The 25,279-nt window shown below is 40.0% G+C and overlaps 1 protein-coding gene across 1 annotated transcript in view; it reads left to right on the forward strand.

Annotated features, from left to right (window-relative positions):
• The window catches only part of mettl24 (methyltransferase like 24), a 28,331-nt gene extending 3,075 nt beyond the window's left edge, over positions 1–25,256 (forward strand). Inside the window, exons 2-5 of the mRNA XM_063901809.1 lie at positions 13,750–13,848; positions 16,879–16,991; positions 21,294–21,516; positions 23,926–25,256. Coding sequence (XP_063757879.1) covers positions 13,750–13,848; positions 16,879–16,991; positions 21,294–21,516; positions 23,926–24,243 — 753 coding nt within the window. The 3' untranslated portion in view covers positions 24,244–25,256. The remainder of the gene's footprint in view (positions 1–13,749; positions 13,849–16,878; positions 16,992–21,293; positions 21,517–23,925) is intronic.
• The last annotated feature ends 23 nt before the right edge of the window (positions 25,257–25,279 follow it).

Raw genomic sequence — 25,279 nt, forward strand, 5'->3', positions numbered from 1 at the left:
TCAAGAAATTGTAGAGGAGATAGGGCGACAGGGCAGACTGCTGCTGACAAATTATTTGTCCCTTCGCAGTCTTTGCGTGTGTGTGTGTGTGTTAGAAAGAGAGAGAGAAAGAGAAACAGCCTAAGGGTTTGTTGTAGTAATAACCAATCTAAAGAAAATCGTATCTCTTAGCTGTCAGGCATCCACATAAATACACTCACACACACATCCTGTTTAATCATTTACCTCTTGCAGAATTGTTTTCCATGCTAGTAGAAACAGGAAAGGGATGAGCGGGTAAATTATAGACAGACATGAAATGTGTTGGAGAGAGAAGAGCAGGAACAGCAGGCACTGATGACGCAGCCTCCTTATTTTAACACAGTAATAAACAGACTACTGCCCCCAAGTCACAGTGAAGCACTCCAGCACATTTCAATCGGTTCAGCTAAAAGCTTTGGAAGAGGCGAGTAGCTGCCAGCAGTTCAAAAATCACCACAAGTTAGCAGACGACTCCATATGCTTATTTGCCCTATGCCTCCTACACTACTGTTATTGTATGTAGAGGAAATGCTGCCTTTACACTGGTTGAATAATAAAAGCAATTACTGCAAACTAACTTCTGGTGCATTTTTATGAATACATATAAAAAAGTAATACGTTGCAACAACAAAAAGTCAAGGCTTGCCGTTGCATAAGGCAGAATGTTTTTAACGCCAACACTGCTGATGTTTAGCAGCTGTTACATAACCCTGTTCATCATCCTCGGTTGGTCTGTTAGCATATGTTGCTCAATAGCATAATAATTGGGCAATAATGCAAAACTTATTTTAAAGTGCTAACCCAATGCTATTACAGAATATAGGGGTTGTCTGATAGAGGGATGATTTCAGTTCACTCTGTGTATCCAGTGGACAGGCTTGATGAGTATTCACATTTGAAGATGAGGGACATTTAGTCACTGTAGCCACAGATCGGCCATCTTCTTTTTTATATATCTTAAATGGATGATGCTAGCGAACATGTCGGAGCCTTACCAACGTTTTGACAAGTCAATTTGAGGATGACATAGATATTTGCACCAATTCCACAAAAGTCAATTCCTAATGAAACTTCCTGCTTCCCATCTACAGCAGACTGTGATATAGAAGTTATAATAATGTGCAATTAAGTAACTTAAACCTTACATTTAGAAAGTAGCCTATCACATTAAGCAACCTTCTAAGGCTTAAACTCTGGCACACCAGGGACCATCTTGACCCGGTGGTGAACTGCAACAAGTGCCTCATTACTCCTCATTTAGTCAAACAACTTCAAAGTCTCCAACTTCCCTTGCGATTGGAAATATTTGTGGAAGAGGAAATTGGTGATTAAAGCAACAATTGAGACATGATTTTTTCAAATTTAAGACCCAAAAGTCGAACTGATTCCTTAAAGAAAAGAAAGTATTTTTCTCCCGCTTTTCTGAAAACAACAAGCGGATTTGAATTGATTTATCCTTCATACTTTTTAAAATGACTTCTCTTATAACCTGAAAGAAACCAAACAGATAAGTCAAAATAAGTGTTCAAATTAGATTAATATAGTTTAGTAATACAGTTGAACTCCTACAAAGTCTTTGGATTGTATATTATCCCTGCCTGCTCTTCACAGAATCCTATTTCACAGTGGAGGTACTGTGAGCAGGTGAGCACTGCAGAGCTTTCTATAGGAACGATGTCCCAGTGTCACTCTCAGATTTCTCCCAGATGGGCCAGCTGTCATTCACATGTCACACACACTCAATCTCAAAGTTAAAAGCCAGGCATCACACAAGAGAAACCCTGCATCCTTGTTTTATGGGATTTTATTATATATCATATAAAGATAACCTGCGGAAATGATCATAAAGAGATAATCCGTGCACCGCCTCGCAATAACTGATCTTTTTAATTTTGTTTTACACAACCATACAGTGGGAGATAACAATAATAGAAGATATCAGTTTAAATTATCATCCTGTCGATGTAAGAAACAATGACGGATTGTCATAAATGCAAATTAGATGTTTGTGTTTGTTTACTGACAGGATAGACAAAGAAAAATGAAAGGAATCCAGAGGAGGAGAAATATATAAGCACTGTCATGTCCCTTGAGTTGACTCTAAATGTATTCTGTTTGACTAAAACACTTTTGATTGTGCTATTGATTCTACCCAAAACCACTGAAAAGGCTAGGCAGTCTGCTCTTTGATTCAAATGTTTTGTTTAATTAGACTGGGACAAAAGTTCATTTATCTGCAAGGCAAGTATTAATTACTTTTCCTCAAGTAAGAGTCGCTGGGATTTCGAATGGATTCTCCTGAACGTTGATTAGTTTAGTGTTGGTATAAACCGCTGCCAGCCAGTATTGGGCCTCCAGTGGAACGTCTGATGCAAGAACCCAGTGACCTTGGTCATGCCTTTGAAATACAAAAGACCCCTGGCTCAACAGAGGGAAAGAGTCTGCTAGTTAGTAAAGAATGAGAGAGGTTGACTTCTGTAATCCCAAATGTGTGACTGGAGTCAGTTCTCAGGCATCTTTAACCTCTAGCTGGGTCATCCGGGGAACCAGAGAGTCACAGGGAATCAACGTCTGCAGAGCTGACGTTTATTTAGACTCCTATATTGGCTGATTCTACAAAAATCTTAATGGCCAAGAATAAACATGGCCTGATGAAGCGACAAGGCAAAAACGTACAGATTTATTCATCACAGTAAATTCTTTTGTTGTGAGTCACTGAATTGTTTAAATGGAAATGGAAAACTGGAGTAAGTTCAAACTGAAATGTAAATAACCACCTTTAAATAACGACAAAAGGGTTTCAGCAGATAGTTTTATCATGCCAGCAGTGGTGCAATGGATTTAAAAGACAAACACATTTTTTAAAATTGTTGGGAAATACAGTAGGCTTTTTTTTCATTCATACCAGATGTTGGATAAAAAAGAACGATACCACAATGTGCATATGAAGCCACAGTCATGATACAGTTAGCTTAGCTTAGCACAAACACTGGAAGCAAAAGGAAAACAGTCGTCTCGTGCCTACAAGCAACTCCCTAATTATTGTTTTACATCTTATTTGTTTAATCCTATGGATTTGATCTTTTTATCTGACTCTCGGCATGAAGCCTCAGCTTATTGTCCAATTGTCAAATGTTTGCTTTAAAGTTTGTCTGCAGTGGCCACATAACGTAGGGTGTACATTTTTTAAACATAATTTCAGGTTATTTTGTGGGCTGCAACAAGAGCAAAATAATCTGATCATAGCATCACAAGCACCTTGAAAGCAGCTTACATGCATATAGCAAAGTGTGATGACTCTAGGCCAATGCTCAGAGCTGAGAAGTACATATACAGTGGTATGCAAAAGTTTGGGCACCCCTTAGGAAAACCACTGCATCAGTTTGTCACTTGCTGAGCTTTTGAAGCAGCAACTTCATTTTAACATATGTTATACCTTATGGTAACAGAAACATCTCAGTAGTGAAATAACTTTTATTGGTCAAACAGAAACATGTTTATGTGCATTCAAACAAAAATAGGCATGTGCATAAATTTGGGCACCCCTAAGAAATAATTCCATTAATATTTAGTATTGCCTCCTTTTGCTGCAATAACGGCCTGTAGACGCCTCCTGTAGCCACAGACAAGTCCCTTAAGCCTGGCAGGTGGTATTTTGGCCCATTCTTCCACACAAAACGTCAACGACTGTTCCTGTGGCCTTCCATTTCACAACTACGTTTCTGACTGTGGAGACAGACAGTTTAAACCTGTCAGATAATTTTTTGTACCCTTCTCCTAATTTATAATGTTGGATTATCTTAGCTTTCAGGTCAGTGGAGAGTTGTTTTGAGGTCCCCATCTTGCCACTCCCTAAGAAAGAACCTAGGCCAGGCACAGCCAGCTATTACCTATGTTAAATAGCCTTTTTCATGATTGGTTCCACCTGTCTTTGTAATTGAAGGTCTAATGAGCTAATCAAAGCAATTTTGTGCAGCAACCTGTCAGCTATAAATCCGTACAGGTGTTGAAATGAATGCTATTTATAAGGGTGCCCAAACTTTTGCACATCCCATTTTTTGCATTTTATTTTATTATAATAAAACTATGTAATGCTACCCTAAGAATTTTGGTCTGGAAAACACTAAAACGTCTACATCTTTGTAGGAAAACAAATGTTGTTGCTGTGATCTTCTATTATAAAGGAAAAGCAAATTGTCATGAAATCTCAGAGGGGTGCCCAAACTTTTGCATACCACTGTATTTAGACATGCAAGCCCTTTGATTTCCTACATTTGTGGATCATATAATCGCAGTTATATCACCCTGCACACGCAAGCCACCCTGGAGACATAAACAGCTCTATTCCAGCACAAAGCTTTGCTTGCTCAATGCGAGATTAGTATCTCGGTCTAACCAAAGTTGTCGGGCGAAAAAGCACAAAGAGACCTTTCAGATAATCAATCACCCCCTCTTGGCAAAGTTTACAGACATATGACTATTTAATCGCATGAGTAAAGATTTACACACTTTTAAAACAAGAGAATGAGCTGAGAGTGTATCAGCAGCTGTCAAGATAAAACCGCTTTTATTGTGTCATAAATAAGAACATTATGGATCCCAATCAAGCTCTGTTTTTTAAAGACTTTGCTCTTGAAACTCTAGCTGAGAAAAAGGTTTCAGGGCTTAGGCTTCTGATCTCCACTCTTAATTGTAGATTCATACTAACCCTGCCTCAAATGAGCTGATGAAAACCATATGTTGCAGATGGAAAACAGAAGCTACTTAAACTCTTTATTTTATCGATGGGGTAAACAGTGGGTCTGTTGTGTGCGCTAACTCGAATCGGACAAAGACTCCCACTTGAGAGGGAAAAGTCAGTGTCAAACTGTCAAGTCCAGAGTCTCGTTCGCACAATACTCCACTCAGAAATGGACGCCTTGTCTGGAACATTCCAGAAAGTTCTCGGTCTCCCCCCCAGCTGATATGAATGAGTGCATTGACCTCTGAAATGGGACGCCCTAACTCCCATCACTTACTCTTCCCCATCTCTGTACACATACATTCAAACTCACCATTAATACCTACTTCTACAAAATGGCACGTTGTGTGAAACCCAAAAGGGTTTGTTTATGTAGTTAAGACCCATATCGGTGGCATTTCATGTGTACCTTAGCTACCTGCGTTTAGTTACAAAGAAAACAGACCCCCCTAAAGCAACAGAGAGGGCCATTGTACCTCAAGAACAAGCATTTAAAGAGCTTGTTGTTCCTCTAAGCCATGTTTAAAGCCCTTGGAAAACAATATTTCTTCCTCTCACTACCACTGTATATCTTCAGCATGTATTTGATAGATGCTACAAGGGGATAATGAGAATGGAAAACATATGGAGGTGCAGGCACAGAGAAGGGGAATGAAATCAGAAACACAACAAGCTGAGTGCTTTAGTAATAATGTTGCCAGGATTCAAATCTCAAAGCAAACATGAACATGGACAATTATGCGATGACAAGGCTATAATATACAGCCACTCGCCATCTCTTACATTTTTCATATTCAGTAATTATGTATGTGCAAGAAACAAACAGACAAATTGGCATGAAAGGAAAAAGGATGAGCAGAAAGTGAAAATGACTGCCTGTCTTTTTCCATCTTGCAGTCACTCTCTGTTTTTTCCAGCTCCATCTCAGGAAATACATGTCATATGGTGCTCAGTGGGCTCCCTCTGCTCTTATCAACGAGATATCAAACACAGATTTCATATCTGGGATATTGTCCAGGAACACATGCGCGTGCATAGATTGACTCACACACTCACAGACACACACATGCCGATTTTAGCTGCAAGCCTGCTAACAATAAGCCTCCATCTGTCTCTTGGGTCGGTGGCCAAACAGGATCATATGAGACAACAATTTTGCCCACGTTGCATACATTCGAGGAACGTAAAGTAGGAAAGCAGCCAACAGTTGCACCACAGAGAGATTATTAACAGCTCGGAAAGCACTTGGCAGATATGACACCTTTAGAGCACCAAGGAGTTAAAAGTGTACCACGAAGTCTGGCACCTGGCCAGAATAGGAGCATCTGTGAATGCCTAGATCCATTTATGAATGTGCGCATGAGTATGTAAGATGTTAATGGAAGAGGACTGTGTTTCCGAGGCAACCGCAAGTCCCATAGAAATGTTAGTTGACAGCACTTGCCATGAGACGTGAAAGGCTTTAATGTGTTTGCTTGTTTGTAATCGTATGTATGTATGTGATAAGAGAATCTGTTTTGTGTGGTTTGCTGGAAACCTCACATTACTGATTTAAATGCATCAAACCAAAACTCACACAGCTGCTTTTCCTTTACAAATTGCACCCAGCAGCGAGAAGTATTTGGTTTATTTTATAAAGCCATTAACAAGTGTAATTCCCCACTGTGGTTTGCATAATATAATAATTACACAAAGCCACAAGTTGTTGTTGGATTTCTATCAGCTACATACATTTCATTAAGTGAACTGTAATAGTTTGCTTTAAATGACAACTGCTCTATTCACAGATTTACTTTTAAAACTCTTCCAAAAAACACTTTTGCTGGAAATGGGCAGCAATCATAAAAGCATAAGAGCTGGAAGCTGATTAGTATGTGAAATTGAGTGGAGAAGAACTCGATGCTTAGCGTTATTTTTTCAAAATGGTATGTCAGTCTACTGATTGGTTTGTATTCTTGCCCCATAAAGAGATCCGTCATGTCCTTGTATGCGATCATTATCTATGAATATATCTTTCATTAAACTCATAATGTGTAATTTAGTCATCTGTCATGGACTTCCGTGTGAGATTCAAGGTACTGGTATAGTTCTTCTAACCGAACATAGAGGATGTTGTAATGATGCACCTGGGCCAAAAACAGCACCATGCAAATGCTTTGCACTGGCCAGAATGTTAAGCAATGCCCACAGATCAACTTTGATTTAAGCTAGATGAACATAAAATGAGGCTGCCATGTAGGTGATGGCACAGAGTGCTGAGCAAAATGGGCTTGCGCTGGTCTTCGATCAGCTTTGATTTATAGCACGTGGGCAGAAAGCGTTACTGCCAAGTAGTGTGCAGAATGAGGAATGAGAAAGCGTGTGTGTTCTGTAATGAAACTCAGTGTCGGTTGCATGAATGTATAGCATTGATGCCAAATGATATTCAAAGGTTAATTCAAGTCCACCACTGAAATACAAACACTTCCAGGGTTATTTTTCCAACTTTTTCTCTCTCTGGTGAATGCATAACAGATGTGGGTTTGTTCGATTTGTCCTACAAAGAAAAATCAGAACAGAGAGGACAGCTCTTCATCCTTCATCCACACCATCTGTTCCTCAACCTCCAATTTCTCTCTCCTTCACTTTAAGTAAACTTCCACCCACTTGCTCATGCATCCCTCCACTCCTCCACAGGCCTCTTCCACAGCATCACTCTGCCTTTGAGACTCGGGCTAAACTCTTCTGAGATTACTGCCTTTATTAAAAAAGATCAGGGTAATCCTCCTCTTTAATTCTGTTATACCCCCTCTGTCTCTCACTGTACTCTGACAGTGAGCTGGGATTGGACCATGAGCTGGGTCTGTCGGAGGAATAGAGATGACACTGCAGGAAGCGGAGGCAGCTGGGTCTGGTGTGACTGTCTGTCTCCCCTATCTACCAGATTAGTCAGAACGATAGAGCTTAGTGAGCCTGATTCTCTGTGATTATCCTGTGTTTGTTATGCAGTCAGGCTGTCGGCATCTATCTTTTCAACATTCACTTTTTATTATACTCTCAATGTTTGGTCCATCACCAACTGATACAACACAATATGCCCATGGAAGCTTTTCATTTCTGTGATACAAAAAGCCCCCTCAGACCATTAAATCAAACCTGTCTGACTCACTATTATCATGTCTGTGAGGAAGCAAACACTCCCTTTATAACATTTGTTTCTTTGTTAAGAAAGGTAGGCACATGTTCTAGAAGAATTGTCTTTATTTAAGTTAAAGTTCATAATATACATTTACATAGGCAAATAAAGATGCTGTGTATTTAAATGTATTTCATTTAAAAAGCCACCCCAGTGCTCGAAGGGGGAGCACGCCTCCAAGCTGCTGCTTATATGTGCTCTGAGTAGGTGGAGTCTTGGCTGTGGTTGGTCTAAAAAGTGTGTGATGTAAGGTGTGCCAATTAAGTTAAAAACTATCTGTTTTGTTAAGATCTTGTTCGTTTTGAATGTACAGTGTTTTGTAAGGTCAGATAATGAACGTACTTAGGCCTTGAGGGTTTTGTTAAATGTTGAAAACAATGTTTATTTTTGTTTAACTCTTCACTACACTTTCAGAGCCATGCCCCGATTGGCCAGACTAGTTTGGGAAGGCGGGCAATCAGCTATAAATGACTGGGAAGAGAAGGGAGAAGGGGCATTTGTTTCCTGGTTGGTGAAAGAGCAGCACCTGTGGAAAGAGCGATCGATATTATGTAATTTATGTTCCAGTTCTTGTGAAAGGCTAGGAAATTAAAATCCCTGGTTTTTGTTGAAGGAAAACCTTTTCTTGTCGTGATGTTTGATCGCCTGCATCTCACATTGCAAAAATGTCAATAAAATGATTCACACAATCCAGCAGATGCATATCCAATTTTATGGTATTATGATGCACTGATTGTAAAAAGTGTCCTCTATTTTGTTGATGATCATATATATATATATAATCACATGGTAGTAAAACTGAGTCAGTTACTTCTTCTTTATTTTTCACTCGTGGTATCAACTGTATAGCTATGTAGTCTAACGTAATGGACCCAAACTCTATTATTTAACTTAAAAAGTATTAACGATTAAGAGAATTATCCAATAACATCTGACTGTGAATGCTGTTTTAAGTATTAAGTAGGTTATTTTCCTACAACTGTAACTTTGCAATTTATATACTGATAGTGTTTTGTTTTAAAAGCAATAAAGCTCTAGGCTGTGATACATGTTAAATTGGACCAACGTTCTAAGCATCACAGAAGAAACCGAAAGATTTTACTCCATAAATGTTTCTCTCTTGGACTCACTCACTGGAAATCAGAGGGAGGCTAATATGAATCAGCCACCTGCTGTTTCATTAAACCAAAACTTCTCCATCTGCCCACTCCATCGCAAGTCTTGACCTTGATTTGGCACAGAGGCACTGTCCACTTTTTACTCAGGCTGTCAGAAAAATATTGCCCGTCAAAGAACATTCTAACTTCAAAACCCTACAAAGTGTTAAAATAACAATCCTCCTACAGTTGAGCTGAAAGCTTTTAACCTGGTGACTGCTCAGCTTGGAGGTATTCTAGACTCCTGAGAGCAATCTCTAAACAATGAGCAGCAGGTCTGACACTCTGCCACCCAGGCACTTCACCAACAGACAAGGTCGACTTGGCAGCAATGTGTCTCTGGCCTTAAGGTTTCCAAATAGGCAGACACCGCTCACCTGTGGCCGACTCGTGACATTTGATACAGCAGCAACAAATTGTTTCCACTGTCTGGGATGTGTTGTCTGAGATGCTCTGGCCATCATCGATCGGTATGAACCGTCTTTTTGATTCTTGGTGTTAATCCAAAATACAGGTGTTAAACTCTCCTTATTCCTTCACAGTGAGGTACATTTCCTTCTCTGCTTCCTGGTCCATCTGTCCTCTTTTGTTGTATCCAGTGATTTCTTGTCCACCCATCTATCCTCTTCTCCCTGGAGGATTATTCATGCTTGGCCTGGCTGCTCACACTTCTCTCTCACCAGGCTGAGAGGCACAGATTCACCAACACACCCAGCTCCATCAAGACAGGCAGGCCATGCAGAAAGGCCCCATAACAGAGCGATCAAAGAGGGAGCAAGGGTGTTAAAAAAACATCCACTTCATTCCCCAACAGAAAAAATGGAAATGAAAGGCAGGAAAAGAAAAGGCAAGATCAAAGACAAATATCTAGCAATTTAGTTACCTTTGAGATGCAATTTGTTTTATTTACTTTGTCTCAAGATGAATTCAATTAAAAATCTATTTTGAAATAACCAAGAGGAACCTACTTTCAGTGATCACACTATAACACGTCTACAGTATGCACATTGATCTCAATTGGTTTTATTAGTGGTAATTAAAAGATGGACGGATAAAATAAAAAGAACAAATGACCTCTCGTCAAATTACATCAAACTCTTTCAGGTGTAAGCTTTTCATCTTTGAACAAAAACATCCCACTACCACTTCTCCTGTTCATACACTGAATACATAATACATGATGAACCCTTGCAGCTAAACGGATCAACTACACTTAAACTGAATAATCTACTTCTTTCTGCACTTTCCCTTCAATTTATAATACTTTTTATTCAGAGCATATCTGTGATTGAAGGATTGCCTCCCCACAGCTCCCAGCACGGTGACAGCTGAGATGGCATGATGATGAAAGAATTATGAAAAAATGAGATAAGAGGGTTAACCGGAATGGGAACCGGTGGGTGGCCCTTACACTTGTGTGGTTTTATAACTGTATCTACTCTAACTGCAACTCCATTCAGTATTTTAAATAAATCCAAATGCAAATGTCTGTCAGCAAGCGTGTGTACATTACTTTGTATCATGATATCTCAGGGTTTGAAGTTGAACTTAATCTCAGTATTTCCATTTTGTGCCAATCCAACTTCTTTCAGTGATTTTATTTTAGTGGCCATAAACAGTACGTTATATTACATTTTATATACATTTACTTCAGAACATCTTTTGTAGTTCCCAATGTCGTCACAGAAACAGGATCCCAAATGTTCATACTCCATCCTCCATTCACGTCAAAGCAGCCACCTGAATTGCTCGCGCTAAGGGTGTTGTTATATCTAATGTCATGGGATTAAGGTCTGAAGAGCTGAGGCTCGACAGTTTTGAGTGATGTTCTGTGTGCTTGTTATTAACACTGCTTACCTCTGCTGTCCCTGAGGCACTGATGACTTGTTGTGCTTAACTGAACATGAGGCTTTACACTAATCTCATCGCCGCTGATTCAGCAGTAACTAAGAGCTCAGAGACATGCATAGTATAATGTGTGCATCAAGGCAGAAAAACATCTCTATTTGTATCTCAGCTTTAATGCAGGAATAAAACATGTTTGCTGGATAAAGGTCAGATTTAATTTCCACCAAATATCTTCACATGAAGAGAAAATAATTGCTGCCTGCAAGGAAAACAGACGTCGATTGCAATCCTGAGTTGCTCGCGTTGCATTTGCAGGAAAGACCTTAAGCTAAAAAACTCTGATACACACCCTGGTCCTTTGGCAAATATGTCAATATTTCTGTTCCTTTTATGCCATAAATTCCATGCAATATGTGTGCCTCAAACATCGCACTGTTCTTTCCTTCTCCACTTTTCACCTCTATGTTTTTATTCAAACTCCCAGTGAGTCCACTGACCCACATATCTGCCCAAGGATCAGCAGTCCTGTCCCAACCTGTCCTGTGCTGATGTATGGGGTCTGATAGCTGAGCTTTGCAGGGAGGATTCAGTAAGGAGATGAAAAGGGCAGCTGCAAGCTTTGTTAACCCCTGGGATTTTTAATACTAGATGTTTTTTTGTCTACGTATAAATAACAGGCTTCCGGACCGACATGCAGTCTTTCTGCCCCTGTCAAACTCTCCTGGCCTTACTGTAAGATGTTTACAGCAGTGCTGATTGGTAGTGTAATTTCTGTTCTGTTCATCTGCAGGGGGACTGTTTGACAGATTTTGGCCATTTCAAAATAGTTTTTACCGCTACAAGATCTGAATCAACATTGTATGGAAGGGTTGCACAATGGTCGCCTGTGGAGGCTTGCAACAGGAAAAAGTCAGATTTGTATTTTATTTTGTAGATATAGTTTTATTAGTACTATAGCGCTCTAGAGCATTAATGATGATGACATACAATTAAATATCTATACATTTATTTAAGTTTGGGCAAATAATGAAAATCAAACTGAAGGAAACACTGTCTGTAGTCTTAAACCCATCTGTGCACAACCATGTTGATGATGCGAAAGGGCCACAGGTGCAATTATTTAAAACTGAGACACGATAGAAATATAAAGAGTGGCAGCCAGAGAAACAACTGAGAGATAAAATCAAGATGTAGAGTATCAGAAATATAGGAATGACATAATGGAGGTAGAGGAGAGAAAGGGCTGAGGCAAGGCAGGCATTCAGATGTTTTGACACGCCGCAAATCGATTATAGGCTGAATGCCAAACAGTAAATAGTGTTGTGTGGATCCAGAAATGCAGCCATTAAATTGACAGCTGACTTTCTGCGTTGGCAGGTCCAGCATCAGCTTTACTTAGGAAATGACACCAACTGTGCTGCAGGAGAAAATGTATAAGCAGAGTGATTTGAGTGCATGTGGAGGTCATACAGTGCCTGCATATACATTTGCATGCATTTTTCATTGTGCAAGTGTGTTGGAAAAGAAAAGACAGCCCTATCATGGAAAACGCATTAGCAGATAATCTAAATGCACAGCAGATATGTTGCAGATGTTGGAGTGTAACAAAGTGAACTGTAAAAGTGTGTGCACATACGAGTCTATTTGTGTTTATGTGACATTTTCGGCCACATGTTTCAACTTTCATGCTGATACAGATTGAAGTGAATACAACAATACAGTTTGTAAGAATGCTGTGTGGGCTCGAGTGAATGTAAACACTTGTTACACAAATGAAATATGAGGGAGTTGACCTAAACACTATCTTAACTACCAAATCCCACAAACGCCCAATTGTGTTGGAATCAACAGTATTGTTGCAGAGCAAAGTGTGTTGAGCCTGGAGGGCATATCTTTGAGTAGAGAGGGAGGAAAAGAGGCATGGAAACATGGGTGTGATTCATTTTTCTTAAACACCATGGTGCCCTTTGCAGATTGATCTCCAGATGTGCCCACAGCACTGAACAAACCAAAACATGATTTTGTTCACTAAACCAACATAATCTGTGCATAGCCACGACAAGTCTGAAAATAAACTGCAGCGCCTATAAAACAAGCAGTAGCGTCCCAGGCAGGGAAGCGCTCTATTGTGAAATCACTTGGGTTAATTTATACCAGCGCTGCTAATGAACGCTTGGCCATGTTGTTTGACCCAAGAAATGATTGTGTTACTGGCAGATGCATTATCGCAGCTCTGATCCTCTTTTTCTTTTCTCTCTTACTGCCTTTCTTCAAATCATAAACACACACATTCCTTTATAAATGAAGCAGGCTGTACAGAAGAGCTCTGCCAGGTTTCAGGAATGTTATCACACGGCAGCAATATGCTGCTGCAGCAAACTGATGGTGAAATCTGAGCATATATTTTCACCATGAAACAAAGCTGGACTTACAGTCGATATTGATGTATCTGTAGCTTGTTGCGCAGTTGCGAATAAATTGCAGACCCAATGTTGCAGAAAACAATAAAAAAGTTTTTTTGTCACTTGACTCACAGGTAGGGGGAACAATCATCCACTGAGGACATTGTGACCTAGTTCCTTCAGTAGCTATTCACAAGTGTGTTATAGGCAAATAAAGCGCCTCTTTGTTGTTGTCCTTGCACTGGATTTCTTTTGAGCGTCCTACTTTGATGTTAAAAAACCATCAATTTTCATGTTTTTTTTATTAATATTGGTTATATTTTGTGTGTGTGTGTGTGTGTGTGTGTGTGTGTGTGTGTGTGTGTGTGTGTGTGTGTGTGTGTGTGTGTGTGTGTTCCACTACAGGCTCCTCGGTGGCATATAGACTTGGAGCCCTGGGCCCGTGTGAGTCATTCTCTGGAGGATGAAGCCAAAAGGTTCCTCAACTACATCACAACACCACAAGTGAGTCATCATAGTTCGAATTCTCACTGGTGTTTTAAAGAAGTTCCTGTTGCATACAAGTTATTTTATTTCATGTATTTGTAAGGGGCCGTGTAGAATGACAAAAAGGAACAATGTCATTTGCAGTGATGGAATAAAACTTCAGTAAATGTATTTCTTACCACAGCTACATTTAGTACAACAAATTAAAACAGTACAATCTGTTATGAAGATTAGCAGAGCAAATATGAAGATGCAAACAGCTTGATTGAGTGTGAAACAGAAACGAGTTTACTCTGCTGATTTTATGTGAAGACAACCTGAACACGTCTTCACAGGGATCATTATAATCCTATTTTTAATCAAGAGGTGTGAATTCAGTTAATCACAACAGCTTCATTCTTGGCTTACAACAGCTGCATGGTTTTTTAACGTGTTCCACCGTTAACATGGTCTTTGTTTTTCCTCAATTTTTACTTGGGATATTGGCAGTACTTCATTCAAGCTGTGTTTGATCAGGGAACACAACAACTACAATCAGATTTGCTCTTTTAACTAAAGCAAATGGACTGTAGATATTCACACATACACTAAATGAACTAATCATTGTAACCGAGTACAAAACTGTGTTAGTAAGACATGTTTTGAACACAGAGTAGATATTATCATTGAAGACTATGAAATGCCTTATTTTGACAGGTCTTTGTTATGTATATCAGAGCAAAGCCTGTATCTATCGGCCCATGACTGAGCTACACTGGCACCTCTTTGACATTCAGCTCAGCCAGAGAGCATTTGTCTTGCTTGACAGCACGCACATAATTCCTTACTATATTGATTGCCATACAGATGAAACCCTCAGCCCCTCTGTTCACAGTAAATCAATGAGTGGTTTGTTTTGTTAGTTTACGTCGGTATTAAATTACTTGAAATCGATTAAGATGTTCAGCATCATAATTTGAAAAATATTGAGCGATTGAAAAAGCCTGGAAAGGCCGTGCCCGTGTCACTGTTGTAAAGATAATGCAAAGACGGTTTCATTTCAACTTTCCAAAATACAGCTGTTTTTTTGGATGACATGTGCTGTGGTTTTGATTATAATAAAATGGGTTTGGAGATAAATCAGCAACTCATCTTTTCCCACTCACAGTATAGCTCGAACACGGAGTACCCCACTCCAATTGTCTGAGCAAATGTTCTATATCTTTCACAAAGCAGACATGCAGCTCATAATGAATTAGCCACGGGCTGTGTGTGTGTGTGTGTGTGTGTGTGTGTGTGTGTGTGTGTGTGTGTGTGTGTGTGTGTGTGTGTGTGTGTGTGTGTGTGTGTGTGTGTGTGTTTGTGTGTGTGTGTGTGTGTGTGTGTGTGTGTGTGTGTGCATGCAGTCACTTGTGCATTTTTGTGTGTCTGTGTAAGGAAGATACAAGGACAAGAACAGAGCGAATAAGATTGTATGAGTGTGTGTGTGCCTGTGTTAGTCTGTATTTGTGGGAAGCAGTTGAAGGGAACTGCCCATCATATACACTGACAGCTGAGGGTGGAGGGAGTTGGAGGGGGTACAGCAGCATCCTCCACTGTAATGCTGACTGACACAGTGCCTGGTGGAGCTGTTACTCAGAGAGAGAGCCTGCGACGCAACTGTCTAATCAATAGGAGTCACTGTATGTTGCATAAATGCACCGGTACACACACACATAGGAGGAAATGTGATATAATTGTATTTTCAACAGTGTTAAATGCAGTGCAGAAGATTGCAGAACAATAAGTATATTTAGTCTCATGATGTGCTCAATGCAAACAAGTCGTTTTTACAGCTCTGTAATCAGTTCAAAAGTGTTGAAAGCACTCCATTCTTTCTTTCACACATTTTGCTCAGGCTTCATTTCAACGACCCTGTCACACTGTGTAAGCTTGAGAAATGTATAATACACAGAGGGCTGTACAACAATTCACACATCCCATGTTGTTTACACTTGAACGGTGTACAGTAGAACCATAGATTTATGTTTCAATTCATCATGTCTGAGCTAATATTGCTCCTTTCTTTGCGTACTGAATCTCTGCAGCAGAAGGAGCTTAAAGAAACCCGACAGCAAACATTTTAGCAGCAGCTCCTGAGCCAAAGCTATTCCCTTTTTGTAAAACTGCAGATGTGTACACAAGCAACATGCTGACATTTATGCACATGTTTACAGGGTATATGTGCACAGTTTATGCAGGTGCATGATTTATATAAACAACGGCTCTCACATAAACACACTGACTTGAAAAGACAAACTCCCAAATCTGTACATATAAAGTACATCAAAAAGGATTACTTCAATCTACTTCTTGTTACCATCTTTCTCCATCGCCATGTGCTCTCACTGTACTGCTGAGACTTGGCAGGAGCATCCGCCCCAGCTGTGCATCATGATGAATAGTACGCATCTTGCAGTTTGACACTAAGGCCCAAACACACACTAGCCCAGGGTCAAATTCAGCAGCAGCTTCCACTGATTTATCACATTTATGTTAAGATATTTTAAGGAAAATATGTTCATCAACTCAGGATAGGTCAGGGAGTGTCAACCAAGCTGCCACTCTTAGCTTTTAAATGCTGGCTCTTAATCTATTGTGACTACACATACTACTTTGCACTAATGCTGTTTAAGACAAATGCACTCACTGGCAAACTCAAATAGCCAATTACCCATAACCAAATGTGTCACAAGCTTAAGACCACAAACGTTCCATTTAATGTCTGGTTTAACTCAGCTTACACTCCAAAATTGTACAAATCATACATTCATCCAGTAAATGACTTGAATGTTCGCTGTATACATAATGCTGTGGTTGCTGAGGTTATAGCATGATGTAACATACTTTGCATCTCCTTAAGTACAGCAACATGGTGTTAACACTGTGTAGAGAGCCAAAGTCAATAAAACACAGTCCTATAATAGAAATATTTTCTGATACAACATTATACGTGTAAAGATATATGATGCTCTGGTTCTTAATATGAAATATGGCTGTTATAAGATGTGTGTTTTTTCATGTTTCCAGGTGTCGTGTGCAGCTCAGGAGGGGACCAAAGGAGCCTGGGCTGCATGTCTGGACCCCAAATACAGCCTGAGCCACAGAATACAAAGCAAACACTGCCGGGTTTACTCTTTTGGGTACGTATAGACAAACACTCCCTTACGCCTTCCAATGAATACCTTCATTCAAACACACAACTCTTACCTTCACTATCCCATTTATATCATAATGATGATCACAAAATTAATTACACTAGCTCTAAGACAAGCTGTCGTGTAGACCGTCTGTAGAACAACGGTTTTGTACACCACATTAGTTTTCTGACAGTGAGTTGTATCTGTATGCGCAACAGTTATTCAGAGCATCTGGTTCTGTGACAGGCTGTTATATTTCTACTCACAATTGCCACTGTTGTCGCTTCACCCGTAACAATTCACTTCTTTTATAGAGTTTTCTTAACTATTTCATCAAAGAATAAAGGCTATTTTTCACACAATACAGGATCTCTGTCTTTGTGTTCTCTGTTCGCCTTGTCTTTTCATTTCTTTCCATTTTAAAGACTAATTGCCCACTGAGCATATTTCATATTTATAATTTTTGAAATGTTCAGCTCTCTTTTTTGTTCCGGGTAGCAGTTATGTTTTTTTTCTCCTTTGCGTGGTTATCTCAGTTTTCTAGGCAATTTAATTTGATGAGTAACACGTTAATAAGAGTATAGATAAGCCTCTTTCTGCCTGAACTGTACCTCCAACATCAGCGTAGAACCTCACATCCACTCAACCTTCAACTTCCTCTGCTCGAGTGCCAAGTAATCTTGGATGGAGTCAGCCAGGCCACCGAGGTATTTGACCTTCTTAAGATTGGAGAGTCAATCACTCCCATTTGGCTTTTTGTCTTGGATCAGCTCGGTTTATTCCCTGCTGGGCCTCCGCTAGGCTGAGGTGCTGCAAAGGTCTCAAGGGATTTTCCTGCTGGAGAGAGGGAGCTTATTAGTTTGACTGTTGAGAGACAGAGCAGGTGAACTGTTATCAAGGCAGGCAGAGCACAGACACCGATGCAGGAGAGAAAGGGAGGGGGGAATGGCAGCTTTTGGCTTCCTGCCTTTCTTTGGAGAAGAGGTCAGGGGTCAAATGGGGAGATTGGTGGAAAACGAATCTGATATCCTCTGGCTGATTGATGGGAAGTCACTCAGCAGGCATGCTACATGGCAATGCTCCAAAAGTAAGGAGGATACGATGCGTCCTCTCAGTGATTTATGCAAAACTGTAACATTTGACCTGAATATCAGCTTTGGAATATGTGACTCCCAGCTCTGATTTCTCATGTCAATGAAAGACACATTAGCATTTTTCCTTCAATCTAACTGATCCCTTAAAGCGTCTGTAAAGAATTCAAATTACTCTTAGTCGTCCCTCAACTCTGGCTTATGCAATAACAGTGAGTTGACCTTAAAAATAAAATTCAATGAAAAAAGAAAGTTAATGCGTAACAAAAGAGAAGTCCTGAGAGCACAGAATAATAGTTCAAGTTTCTTTTTGAACTTTCTACTTTTCCAGTATTCGCCAAGTGATGTTATCCTCCCTGTGTCCCCTGTCTGACCTAGATTCATAGTACAGCACACACACACACACAAAGAGATTTCATGGTCATACTCTTGAATCTATGCCAGGTATGCTGAGTATCTCTCAGGAGACTTCTACTCTGCTGTACAGCAGACTGACACAACCCTCCACTACTGTCCACTGATGCTCATAACACTCACTGAAATGAAAAAATGTCAAGTACTATTAGAACTTTATATCTGTGTACACTTTTGAACAATGTGAGTATGTACAGTTGTGTGTGTACTCCTGCGTGCATTAGTGTGTGTATATGAGTGATACGTCTCATTTGCATACAGTTTAACGAGGCGTGGACGGCTGTGTCTGGTCAGGGTGAGCTGCTGCTCTCTGATTGGTCACATGGTGGGGGATGCGGGTGCGGAGTGGGTGGTTTCCAGGATGTTTTTCCACATGAAAGACCAGTTATCCACCTTTGACCTCTGATACTCCATCTTACCTCTCTCATCCTCCATCCTCCTTCTATGCTAGTGTCAATACTAATGTGCAGAAGCAGTGTAGATGCTTACTTTAATCAGAGGGGAGGATGAATCATCAATTGTTATAAAAAGAAAACACATTCTTGACAGACAAAGCAAGCCTTTTAACTTGTCTGCACCCATTTACACACCAACATATAGCTACTGGTAAAGGTGGCTCCATTAGATTCCTTTAAAAAGTATCTTCCTATCACCTTTGGAACAAGTAATTATCATTAGAATTAGAACATAGAAATTAGAAGCAAAATACCATATTTGTGCCAGAAATGTACAAATTATAATTAGTCTATGTGTATACATAAAATCCTACCATGACCCATCACATACTGCAGGATCTCTAAAACTGTGAAGAAGAGTCATACATTATAAATCAGATTTTTTTATGTGTTGTTGATGTCTGCTTTATGTATACTGTATTTTTTTTTCATCTCTAAAACATGTCAAAACTGAAAAAGTAATACCATCCCATGCAACCTTTTTGTGATATTTTTAATCCACTACTGATGCTACTAAATATGAGGTTGGTTTGGCCTTCACTCATACAGAAGTAGCTCCACTTCAGAAATATTGAAGTTTCTTTTAAATTTGGAGACAGTGCTACAGCCTAATTATATTTGTTTTAATGGCCAATTAATAATAACTGCGGTCCATGTAGGTGAAACAGTTTCAAGGCCTTGAAAGGGTTCCTTTATTAAAAAAAGTTCCTCTAATAACAGCTTTTCCTGCAGACTGTAAACCATGTACTTATAAAGGCTGAAGCCTAGGACATAGCTCATTAAACATGCACATGTAGATGAGCTGCTATGTGTTATTGTGAGAGAAAGAAGGAGGTGAAGAGACAGACAGTCCTGGATACAGAAATATTGTTAGAACACCATGCTATTTGAAACCAAGGGAACAATGTGAGGGAATATTGGTTAAGGCATGGGGTAGAAACCGCCCACTTTGGTGAACATTCTCAGCCACCTCGGAGGTCCACAACCTCCAGAGGCTGTTGGTATTACAGTTCAGAGTGAGGACAGGCATAATTAAGGCTCTGTTTATCAGATTAACAAATCCATTGGGTGATTGTGACTTCTCACATGCACACACATCTGGTTGCCATGGCATTCTAGTCAACAGAATGTCACTGCTCAGGCTCTCTGTAGTCTCAGGAAAGAGGATAGTAAAGCTAGAAGAGACCCCCCTTTACTGGCACTGTCATACAGAAGTGCTTCTGATGCGCTGTGATTCCCACACTCATGAGTAATCCTTGATCCCTGTCTTCTGAAGTGTCACTGCAGTGATTCCAGGTCAAAACACCCCCCTCAGAGAGGAACATTTGAAGTATTAATTTGGTAAAAGAGACGTGTAGTTGCATCTCAATCTCTCCCATATAGTCATCCCTCATCAGCCTGCTAGTGTGATGCATTCAGAGACCAAGTGCCTCTTCTTTAAAAGCATGCACTGCCTGTGTGTGTACTGTGAAATGTACTCCCTGCTGCAATTACAGAATACAGCCGCAGCACAAACTTGACACAAGGGAATGCGGAGACAGTGACTGAGAAAGGAAGAAGGGGAGAAAATTGCAGAATAAGAGAAGGGAGGGGTGAGAAAGAGAGAAAAGCAGCGACAGGAGGAATATAAAACTGAGGGAGAGGCATAGCAGAGAAAGAGAAAGGGCCTTTTTTATAAGTGCACTTTGGTACTTTCTTGCTTTTAAGACGGCAGGTGAATTCAGGATCACAGTGACGTGTGGTGCTTGATGCAGATTTTCCATACCATTTGTGTCATAAACCATGTTTTATTCATTTCATAAAATACATTTTTGGATCTTTGATTAAAATTAGTTCTCGACAAAGCGTATTGCAGTACACGTCAGTTTTGAGTGAAACTGGAAGCCTGTCACACTAATTAAATTCCCATTAGCCTCAGCTTTAATTTGTGTATAGTGTCGAATAACAACAAGCTAATTTAGAATGATGAACTTACAAACCGTTTAACCTGTTGATGATACTAATAAAAATCTTAGCATCACCATTGTGAGCATGTTCCCATAATACAGTTAACATTAGGCTCAAAGCACTGCTGTTCCACGATAGTTATACACATGTAGTTTAGTTTATTAAACAAACAAAGCCAACGTTGTCAAATGTTAAATGTTGTGTAAATACAACCAGATGTATTAAACCTTTGTGTTAATCAACTATAGTCTAGTTTAAGGCAACCTTTGATCAGGGACTATATCATGACCTCTCTATACTATGTACATATTTTTGGCTCCTACCAAGAAAATATTAAGGTCAAATACCAATCTTTATCTTTTACCTATATAACATTGTCTTGTTCCGTGGTGCTGCAGGTTGGGTGTGGATGATCGGACCTTGGAGCGCTCTCTCGCCAGGGCAGGATGTGAGGTCCACTGCTTTGATCCCAGTCTGAAGCAGCCTCACCTGCAGCAGGCTGAAATGTGGCTTCATCGGCTTTCCATAGACTGGAGGGATCCCAACCCGGCCTTTGTTGCCCAGCGTCATGCAAACACCAAGAAACTGGCCACCATCCTAAATGACTTTGGACACAGACAGGTAAGAGCAAAAGCACAAGTGGATCACCTGGATCTGAATGTAATTAACTTCTCTTTCAGTGTCAGCTAGGGAATTCACTTATAAGCTGCAGTCATGCAAACACAAGCCCTTCGCAACCCGACATAATCCAGTTTATTATGAATCATTCCTCTGTTGTATGTCTCAGGCTCCAGGATGATAAACCCCAATATATAATTTGGTTTACCTCCTCTAAATATTACCATGCTGAATGTTACCTCTCCAAAGCCCCCCAGGGATTGCGTTCAACCTCATCAGATAGGGATCTGCATACAAAAATCAATCATATAGCCCACTGAGAGCATGCATACTAATAAACACAGATATACTTCCAGCGAACATAGCTGACTCGGAACAGGCTGAAGGATAATTCAGGTTTAGAGAAGCCAAACTTTTCTTACATAGGTAATGAAGACACAGCTGGATAGCAGCCAGATGTTTTTCTCTTCCCTTAGCAATAAGGACACTCTCCCAAAGAAAATCTTTGAGCAGGAGAGGTTGCATTCAATCTATTTTATTTCAAGATCGATCCTAATGTTTTGGTGACTTGTGACCATTTATTAGCACAACAATTAAACCAAAACATTTACTAAAACAAAAAAACATCAAAATGTAATGGGCAGACTAATACAATTTCACACATTCTTGCTCCCGAGATAATGAACTGTTTGTGACATCAAAATCAAAATGACTGCTTGAAATACACTTTGACTCCTTAACTGAGAGAACATGTTCTGTCTTTTCAAAAAAGGTCAGTGTTTTGTACACAATAATAATAACAATGTACACTGTTTCATAGAAGACAGTACACACCTGTTTAAAATGCTAAGCCACGCACCCATCCTTGTAATGAGGTTTTAATGCTGGAAAATTGTTTGCCAGAGAAGCAAGTCGCAGCAGCAGCAGAACAGTTTCTATTCAAAAGCTTTTGCCAAGCCTTTGTGACAGAAAAAGCAGCAGTGAAGAAACAGTCACTCGGTAAAGGTCGAAATATGCATTTCTGCCACATTTCTTCTCTGTTTCCTAAAAACTACCCAGATGACTCATCCGCTGAGCTCTTGGGATCAGCTGAGGTAGCAGACACTGTCACAGCAGTAGCAAATGTCAGTGGGAGGTAGTTGCGTTTCATTTATGTAACATTGGACGGTTGATCATGTTGGTAATTGGACACTAAAACAGTATCAGCATATTTAAAGCAGAACCACCACACAGCCACAGCCAAATTACAGAATAAATGCACAACATACTGTACTTTCAAAAACCTTTTCATTTCAGTAAATGTAACAACACATTAATGGTGTCCAGTTGATTATACTACACCAATAAGTAAGGGAAACACATATTTTTAGTTATTTTAATTTGGGTAAAAAAGGGAGCTCTCTTTCTCTCATATTGTTTTCTCGCTCTTTGTTCTTTACACTGTCAGACAGCATGAATCTGCATGAGCTGCTCTAAGTAACATCAAAACCAGACAAAAGCACACTGTCCTTGGAGAGAAAGTAAATACATCAACTTCTGATGATGCCATATCATTTCCCATCAAGATTTCTGTCCAATTAAGGAACATATCTATTTTGTAGATGTTCCTGGGCCAACAGGGAGGATAGAGCGTACAACATTTTGACAGAAACTGTAGCTCGTTCTTGAGAGTTTCTAAGAGCTCTTCATTAATGAGGGCTGGGAGTTCTGTAGCGTCAAGAAAGGCATCAGAAATTTCATGGCCACTTTAATATCTGCGTTACATGATATTCTCAGTTTGGTTGTAGATATGAGAACATTTCCCACAAATAAAAAAAAAATGAAGAGCTCTATGATTTTCCTTCAGCTGACATATCATGTCATCTTTAATAATGTATAATAATCCTTGACACTACAATACTCCGGGCTTTTTAAAAATAAATCTAGTGATTTAAATCTCTCCTCTGGTTTTATCACCGCTAATTCCGTGGCTCCATGATGTACTAGCTGAGAAAATGTTAAATGAGGACTGCTGATCCAAGGAGGAAGAAAATGACTGTTGCTCACTAGGCTTTTAAAGACACAAAGGTCAGACAATGGTCATCTTTAGCAATCCAGCAGAGTTCAAAGAAATCTAGTGCATGCTAATCTTTGTGCATGCATGAGTCTCCTCACATAAATATGACCTAAGGGTGCTATTAACATTCATCTTATGAAGCATTTCCTATCTGCTCCAACATAGCAAGCCTCGTCAGGCTGCTCTCTCGCTCAATCCATCATCGACATTGCTAAAGTGCAGAGGCCAAGCTTCACCTACTCCCTTTTCATCTTTTAATAGCTTTTACCTTCAATAATTCCACAGATGTGTGTCATTTAATAGAATAATTTATTACCTGAAGAAAAACATCCGATGTGTTTCCCCCCTCATTCTAGGTGGACGTACTGAAGGCAGATATGGAGAGCGCAGAGTGGAAGATTTTGGAGAACTTGGTCCTGGAAGGAGTTCTGGATTCAGTGGGTCAGCTGTTGTTGGAGCTTCACCTGCACTGGGCGGGCTTCGAGGTGGGCGGCGATGACCCATCCGTGGTGCGGTACTGGTTCAGCCTGCTGAAGGAGCTGGAGCGTGCCAACTTCCGCCTCTTCCATGTCCACAGTGACCCAGCCAAACCTCACCTCTTCCTGCATAAGAATGTCCTCAACGCCAGCAGTGTTTACACCCTGAGCTGGGTGAACACAGAGTGGAAGCCTTGAGGGAAGCAAGACTGAGCGACTAAACCCCCAAAAACACATCTTGGCTGTAACAGCTTCTGAATGGAAATATACAAGTTTGTGTCACATGGAGATTTAACTCGTCGTAGTACATATTCTGCCAGAGCACAGCTGTTCCCTAAAAGACTGCTCTTATCTGGCCTGACCTTTCTGCCGAGCTGAAATCCCTGCTCCTATTTATCCTGCTCTTCCTCTCCTGGCCTGTAAAGACCATATACACGTGAAAGGCAGAATAATTGCTTTCACAGGGCTCTGTGTTCTACCTCATAGTGGTGGTGTTTTGGCTGCAGGTCAGCCTCCGATTCAGTCAGCTCCGTCATCATGTACCTATCAGAGCCCTCCCGCCTGGTTTTTATACAACCTTTCCAGATTACATTGGTCCTTACAGGCTTAATGTCCGCTCATTAGAACATGAATTAAAGGAAATAGATACATGATGTAAAGATGATTCATTGAATTTGTTGAGGCAGCAATTGGGTCTTTAACAAAAAGAGAAGGAGCAGTGGAATGTGTGTACTAAAATTAGAGAATTGAAATCTTCTCTGAAGGCGGAAGATGTCTGGACTTCTTCCCTACAGTTCGACCCTGATATGATTTGATCTCTAACAGAAAACACAACAGTAATATGAAGGACGCCAAAGTGATGCCTCTATTGTGATGGTTGGATATTTGAATGAAGATGTGTGGGAGAGTGCGTGGGAAAAAGACTAAAAGAATACATGAACTCCAATTATTTTCTTCCCATTTCGCAGTGTCCTGGGTTGTAATGAAACAAAACCAACACAAAGAAGCATTGTGTGTGACTGTCATTTCTCTATCTCCTTTCACTTTTCTTGTGGAGCACAATAAGCCTCACAACGCTATCTCTGCTGCACCAGAACTTAAACAACAACCTTCCTCTGAAAACAATACACTGTGATTGACGACCTCGTAAATAATCAAATAAATCTGATTTTCCAAATATTTAAATGCAATTTAATAAAGAAATAATAATAACAAGGTTTCATGTGTTGTTTTA

This window comes from Eleginops maclovinus, chromosome 15 (assembly GCF_036324505.1).
Source record: "Eleginops maclovinus isolate JMC-PN-2008 ecotype Puerto Natales chromosome 15, JC_Emac_rtc_rv5, whole genome shotgun sequence".
NCBI classification, from domain to species: domain Eukaryota; kingdom Metazoa; phylum Chordata; class Actinopteri; order Perciformes; family Eleginopidae; genus Eleginops; species Eleginops maclovinus.